Here is a 6507-nt window from a genome sequence, read left to right on the forward strand (position 1 = left end):
CGGCCGCCGCCGTCAGCGTCTTCACCCCCTTCTCGGCGGCATCGCAGACGGAGCGCACGTAGGGGTGGCTCTCCTTGGTGCAGGTGTAGGCCGAGGACACCATATCATAGGCGGAGCTCACCAGGGGCAGGTTGGCCACGCGGGTCCCGATGTTCTGGGGRCCAAAAGGGCTCAGTGTGGGTGTGGAGGCTGGCGGACCCCAAATCTCCCAGGGAATGGGGTGTGCTGTGTGTTCCCAGCCCCGCAGGGATGGTTTTTGGGTGTTCTCAAGGCTCTCCGAGCCCGTCGGAGGGTGGGATAACCGCGATCCCCGTCCCCAAGGAGGGACTCCGTGGATCCCCCCAAACTTCCCCCGCCTTGCCCGCACTGACCTGCTGCTCCTCTGCCTTGGGCTGCGCCGGCGTGGGCTCGCTGGTGGCCATGGTGGGGCTGGGGGAAACAGGACACGACCATGAGTGGGGTCAAACCTCCCCCCAGGACCCCCCTCCGACCCCCGGGAGGGAGGACCCCAAGTTACCCCTCCCTGGGACAGGACAACTCCCACGCAGTTGTGGAAAAAGCCGGGATAGGGGGGCCCCGGGCACCGGGAACGGGACCGGGATCACGGGCGGGAGCGGGACCGGGATCGCGTTTGAGACCGGGATTGAGACCGCTACCGGGACCGGGACTAGAACTGCGATCGGGACCGGGACCGGGACTGGGATCGGGACGAGGACGGGGATCGCGATCGGAACCCGGATCGCGAGCTGGGTCGGAACCGAAACCGGGATCGCAATCGGGATCGGGATCGCGGTACCGGATCGTGCTCACCGCTGGCGGCTCCGCTCGGTTCGGCTGGACTCGGTTGGGCTCCGGGCTCGCCCCGCTCCTCCCCGCCGCCCTTTATAGCCCGGAGCCCGCCCCGAACGCATGTGACCGGAGCCGCCCAGCGGGGCCGGCCCGGGGCGGACCGGGAGCAGCGACCGCCGGGGAGCACGGCACCCGGGCGGCAGCGAACCCCGGGGACCAAGATTGGGATCCCCCGGGACCGTGACCGGGATTCCCAACCCCCGGGAACCGTCTGCACCGAGTCCCCCCTCCCCGGTACCGGATCGCCCGGGACTGGGCTGCGCTGAGCCCCCGGTCCCGATTCCACGGTCGGTGCTGCACTGACCCCCCCTTTCCCGGTCCCGAATCCCCCGGGACTGGGCTGCTCCACCCCTGGGGACCGGACACCACCGGCACCGGTCCACACCGACCCGATTTCCCGGGATCCGGCCGCAGTGACCCCCGGAGCACGGAATCAGAGACCTCACCCCCCCGCCCGGCACCGGATCCCCCCGCCGACCTTCCCAGGCACCGAACCCCCGGACAAACCCTGCCCTGACCCCCCGATTTTCCCCTCCCTTCCCCAGCGCGGGGGTCCCGGTGCTGCCCCGCACCTGGCCCGGTGCTGTTGGTCGGGGGGTCCCGGCGGCAGGAGGAGGATGGACAATCCCGGCGTGTCCCGTGTCACCCCACCGGCTGCTGTGACCACGCTACGCTTGTGACGCCGGGGATACCCCGGGGCGGGCCCAGCCCCGCCGTGGTGACAACCGGGACAAAGTTCAGTGCCACACGGCTGCGGGTCACAGTCCAGACCGTCCCTTGTGGCACCTTGTGACACCTCCATCGCAGCGCCCCATGGACCCCCGTGCCACTCTCCCACCCTGGCACCCCCCTATCGAACCCCCCGGGGGTGCCCCCGGTTCTGCCGCCCGTGCGGAGCCCCCCGGTGAGCCCGGCACGGTGGCTCTGCCGCAACACTGCGGGCTCTGAGTCATTTTTCAGGCCAAAAAAGTTGTTTTCTTCCACTTTAAACTGGTTTGAAGCTGTTAAAACACGAAATCCCGATGCTTCTGGGGCTAAGGGCAGCCCTGGATCGCAGACACGCTGTGTCCTCCACATGCCACCAACCCCACACCAGTCCTCAGCTGTGACACCGGCGTCCCACACCGGGTCACCCAGTCCATCCCGGTGGGATTGGGGCTCACGATGGGTGGGTGCTCCCCCAGCTCGCTGGCTCAGTGCTGGCTGCAGACCCGCGGGGCAGCGGGCGCCCGGTGCGTCCCCCCGACGGTGACACAGCCCTCCCACTTGGCCATCTCCACGGGGACATCCTCGGGGTACTCCACGAGCGCGGGGGCGAAGGGACCCACGAGCCAGGGCAGRGGCGTTCGCTGCCCTACGTGTTCCAGCAGCGCCTCCAGGCTCAGCTGAGCCCGCGCCACCGCGTCCCGGCTCTGCGCCAGCGCCAGCCCCGACAGCTCCTGGAAGGAGCGGGCACCGGCCAGGGCGGCCTGGATGCTCTCCACGCCGTGCCGGACGTGTCCCRCCGTGTCCTGCACGCCGCCGGGGAACGCCCGGGCGCCCAGGTGGGAGCAGGCGGCGTGGAGYTGGTGCAGGAGCCCGCGGAGCATGGCCAAGGTCCGAGCTTCCACCTGCGGGGTGGGCAGAGGGGGCTGGGGGTGATGGACCCCGACCCCACCTGGATGGACCCACAGCTGCTCCAGGTGCCACCATCCCCTTGCCACGTGTCCCCACCTCAAGGGACCCGCTGGGCGGTGTCCCCACCCTCTCCCCGGGTGCCCCCCAAGGTGTCCCCACCCCCCGTACCTCGCTGTCCTCCATGGGCACCGCATCCTGCTGGCTCCACTCCACCCACAGGCGGTGCAGCTGCTCCCGGGTGCCGCGCCGGGGTCCATCCGTGCCCCGCTGCCCCTCCTCGATCTGGGGGAGGGAGGTTCAGCCAGCTGGGAGCACCCATGGGACTGGCACGGGGCTGGCACGGTCCCTTCCCCACCCTTACCAGATGGATGATGTGGTGGAGCTGGCCCAGGAGCCGCTGGGCGCGGTGCCGTGCCCGCTGCAGGTCACCCGGCGAGCGCCGCAGGGCCCGGGGCCGCAGCATGGCCGTCAGCGCGCCCACACGGACAAAACAGCTCTGCCACCGCCTCTGCGCGGTCACCTTCGTGTCTGTTGTCACCTCCGTGCCCGTGGTCACCTCCGTGCCCGTGGTCACCTCCGTGCCCGTGGTCACTTCTGTCCCTGTGGCCACCTCCGTGCCCGTAGCGACCTCTGTGCCTGTGGTCACCTCTGTGCCCGTGGTCACCTGCGTGCCCGTGGTCACCTCTGTGCCCGTGGTCACCTCTGTGCCTGTGGTCATCTCCGTGCCCGTGGTCACTTCTCTGCCTGCGGTCACCTCCGTGCCCGTGGTCACCTCTGTGCCCGTGGTCACCTCCGTCCCTGCCACTGCTGTGGGAGTAGGGCCGAGGGCAGTGTGGCCGGGCCATCCCAYGCCGGGCACTGAGCCCAGTGTGGCCACCCATGGGATGCTTGGCCACCACGTCATGTGGAGGTGCCACCCTGAGCCAGGTGGCCTCTGCGGTCACCYCAGCCGTGACACGGGGCCAGCTCTGGCTAAAGTCACCCCGTGCCAGGCTATAAATACCCATAYGGGCAGCACGGGATTATATTTGCTTTGGGGTTTCCAGGTGAGAGTTCACCCCGCTGCCACCCCAATCCCCTGGACAGGGACTGTCCCTTGCGTGGGTCACAGTGACCTCGGTGTCACCGCGTGTGACAATGGGGTGAGGGTCCAGGAGAGCCTGGCACCCTGAGATTTGAACGATGGTGGCCACTCACCCTGCTCCTCGTGTGCCCTGKGGAGGTACCGACCCCGCAGCTCCTGGGACCGGCCCAGCATGGTGTCCACGCCCGTGGCCAGCAGCCGCCCCACGCGAGTGCCCGCCACGGCCCCGAGCACCGAGCGTGTCCTGGCCACCACCCCGCTCACCGTGCCTGACAGCAGCGCCCTGGTCCCGGCCACCAGCTGGGAGGGGACACCAGAGGCTCATCCCAGCTCCTCGCTGAGCCCCGGAGCATTCCCCATGTCCCCCAGGGTGATGTTACCTTCTCGGGGGGCTGCTGCAGGATGGGCAGCTTCTCCTCCAGCTTGTCCAGCCCTTTGCAGGCGAATTTATTGGCGGTGGAGACTGGGGATGTGAAAAGGGGTGGGTTTGGTGCTCTGCTGCCCTGCAGGAGCTGTGCCAGGGCAGGTTTTGGGGTACCCCAAAACTCATGAAGTGTTTCCTCTCCCATCCTCCAGCTTCCCCAGTCCTTTATCCATTGGTGATGTAAATTAGGGATGTGAAAAGGGGTGGGTTTGGTGCCCTGCAGGAGCTGTGCTAGGGACAGGTTTTGGGGTACCCCAAAACTTGTGAAGTGTTTCCTTTCCCATCCTCCAGCTTCCCCAGTCCTTTATCCATTGGTGATGTAAATTTGGGATGTGAAAAGGGGTGGGTTTGGTGCTCTGCTGCCCTGCAGGAGCTGTGCCAGGGCAGGTTTTGGGGTACCCCAACCCTCAAAGGGGTGCAGCCCTTTCCAGGTGTGTTTTTTTTGGTGGAACAAACAGAAATAAGGAAACAGCTTTTCCCTCTCCTGCTGCAGGAGCTGTGCCAGGGCAGGTTTTGGGGTACCCCAAAACTCGTGAACTGCTTCTCCTCCCATCCTCCAGCTTCCCCAGTCCTTTATCCATTGGTGATGTAAATTGGGGATGTGAAAAGGGGTGGGTTTAGCACCTTCCTGCCCTGCAGGAGCTGTGCCAGGGCAGGTTTTGGGATACCCCAGCCCTCAAGGGATGCCTCTGCCTTCCCCAGCCCTTTCCAGGTATATTTTTTTTGGTGGAACAAACAGAAATAAGGAAACAGCTTTTCCCTCTCCTGCTGCCTTGCTGCCAGGGCTGCTTTTCCATCACCCCAAAATTCATAGGGTGCTGCCTCCCAGCTTCCCCAGCCCCTCACTCCTCAACCACACAAACCAGAGACCCAAACCCATTCCCTCCCTCTCCTGCTGGCCCACAGGAGCTCGGTGCGAGCCCGTCCTGGGCTCCCTCACCCCTCGTGGGGCTCTGTCCCCTCTCCCTCACTCACTCTGGGGCTCCAGCCGGGTGAGGAGGGGCTGGGCCCCGCTCRCGGCCGCCGCCGTCAGCGTCTTCACCCCCTTCTCGGCGGCATCGCAGACGGAGCGCACGTAGGGGTGGCTCTCCTTGGTGCAGGTGTAGGCCGAGGACACCATATCATAGGCGGAGCTCACCAGGGGCAGGTTGGCCACGCGGGTCACCACGCTCTGGGGTGTGGGGACACTGAGATGGGGTCTCCAGAGCCACCCCAAACCCTCTGTGCACCCCAAACCCTCGGTAGTGCACCCCAAACCCTCGGTGGAGCACCCTAAACCCTCGATAGTGCACCCCAAACCCTCGGTGGAGCACCCCAAACCCTCGGTGGTGCACCCCAAACCCTCGATAGTGCACCCCAAACCCTCGGTGGAGCACCCCAAACCCTCGATAATGCACCCCAAAACCTCGGTGCTGCCCTACCTTCACCTCCGGCCCGGCCTCTGCCGGCACCGCGGCGTTTTCGGACATGGCAGTGGCGGCTGCGGCGGGAAGAGGGAGATTTTGGGGTGATAAAGGTGGGTGAGACCCCCAGAACCCCCCAGCCCGTGAGGGCTGAGAGCCCCCACCTCACAATACAAGTGAGAGCACCCCGCGGGTCCTGACGGGCTCTCGGGGGTGTTTTGGGGTGTCTGAAAAGGGTTTTGGGATGGGGTTTTGGGATGGGGTTTACCTCCCCTCCCACCGCGATGTGCTGGTTCTGGGTCCCCTCAACCCCTTCTGGGTCCCCCCATTCCCGGGGCATGTCCCCACGTGTTTTGGGGCCGGGGAGGGTTTTTTTTTTGGGTGATTCAGCGGAAGCCCGGTTGGATTTGTCTGTCGCAATCCCGCGTTGGGGACGTGCGGTCTGTCACCACCGCCACGGCCGGGACAGCCCCGGACCCCCCAGAAACCCCTCAGGGACCCCCAGGACCACCTCAGGGACCCCCCTGACCCCCGATAGCCCATCCTGACCCCCGATAGCCCCTCCTGGCCCCCGGTAGCCCATCCTGACCCCCGGTAGCCCCTCTGCCCTTTTGGGGTCTCCCGTAGCCCCCACCCCGGCCCGCCCTATGCTCTGAGGGGAATCAGTTCTGAGGGGGTTTGGGGGGCTCCCGGCGGGTCACTGAGGGGGACAATTCCCCTTGGGACCCTGAGAGTGTCCCCTTGAGTTTTAGGGGTGTCCCTCTGGTGTCTCKGSGGTGTTTCGGTGCYCCCGGACACCCCCGGAGCCCCCCCRGGACCCTCGGAYTGYCCCCCGGGATCACCCGGAGCYSCTCTGGAGCTGTTCTGGAGCCCCCCGGGACGCCCCCGGCCCCATTTCCCGCCCGGCAGCCCCCGCCAAGCCCCGGGCCCGGTACTCACGGGGGTGGGGSTGGGGTTCTGTCGCGACCCCCGGTGGCGATCGCGACCCCCGGGCCCCGCCCAGCCGGACCCGCCGGGAGCCAATCAGAGAAGGGGCGGGGCCGGCTCTCCGCCAATGAGGAGGGACGGGCGTGGCCTGGGCGGGCCAGGGGGCGTGGCCTGGGCGGGGCAGGGGGCGTGGTCGTGGCGGG

At 67.1% G+C, this 6507-nt stretch overlaps 2 protein-coding genes across 4 annotated transcripts in view; both read right to left on the minus strand.

Annotated features, from left to right (window-relative positions):
• Positions 1 to 895, minus strand: part of LOC130586052 (perilipin-3-like) — a 3440-nt gene extending 2545 nt beyond the window's left edge. Inside the window, exons 1-3 of the mRNA XM_057386758.1 lie at positions 811 to 895; positions 372 to 429; positions 5 to 154 (exon numbers count right to left, since the gene is read on the minus strand). Of these exons, the coding sequence (XP_057242741.1) occupies positions 5 to 154; positions 372 to 422 (201 nt within the window). The 5' untranslated portion in view covers positions 423 to 429; positions 811 to 895. The remainder of the gene's footprint in view (positions 1 to 4; positions 155 to 371; positions 430 to 810) is intronic.
• Positions 896 to 1699: 804 nt separating this feature from the next.
• PLIN5 (perilipin 5) lies at positions 1700 to 6390 on the minus strand. Of its 3 annotated transcripts, XM_057386762.1 has the most exons (9): positions 6317 to 6390; positions 5396 to 5454; positions 4950 to 5145; positions 3931 to 4013; positions 3664 to 3850; positions 3041 to 3273; positions 2828 to 3004; positions 2635 to 2748; positions 1700 to 2459 (listed from the first exon to the last, which is right to left on the minus strand). In XM_057386762.1, the coding sequence occupies exons 2-9, from the start codon at positions 5441 to 5443 to the stop codon at positions 2043 to 2045; spliced, it is 1455 nt and encodes a 484-aa protein (XP_057242745.1). In that variant the 5' UTR covers positions 5444 to 5454; positions 6317 to 6390; the 3' UTR covers positions 1700 to 2042. The 3 variants fall into 3 exon arrangements, with proteins under 3 accessions (XP_057242745.1, XP_057242743.1, XP_057242744.1); XM_057386760.1 differs by having other exon boundaries at positions 1701 to 2459; positions 2828 to 3273; XM_057386761.1 differs by lacking the exon at positions 6317 to 6390 and adding an exon at positions 5646 to 5811 and having other exon boundaries at positions 1703 to 2459; positions 2828 to 3273.
• Positions 6391 to 6507: the final 117 nt, after the last annotated feature.

The sequence above is a fragment of the Malurus melanocephalus genome, unplaced genomic scaffold (assembly GCF_030028575.1).
Source record: "Malurus melanocephalus ecotype Western Australia unplaced genomic scaffold, MMel_1.1 scaffold_1046, whole genome shotgun sequence".
NCBI classification, from domain to species: Eukaryota; Metazoa; Chordata; class Aves; order Passeriformes; family Maluridae; genus Malurus; species Malurus melanocephalus.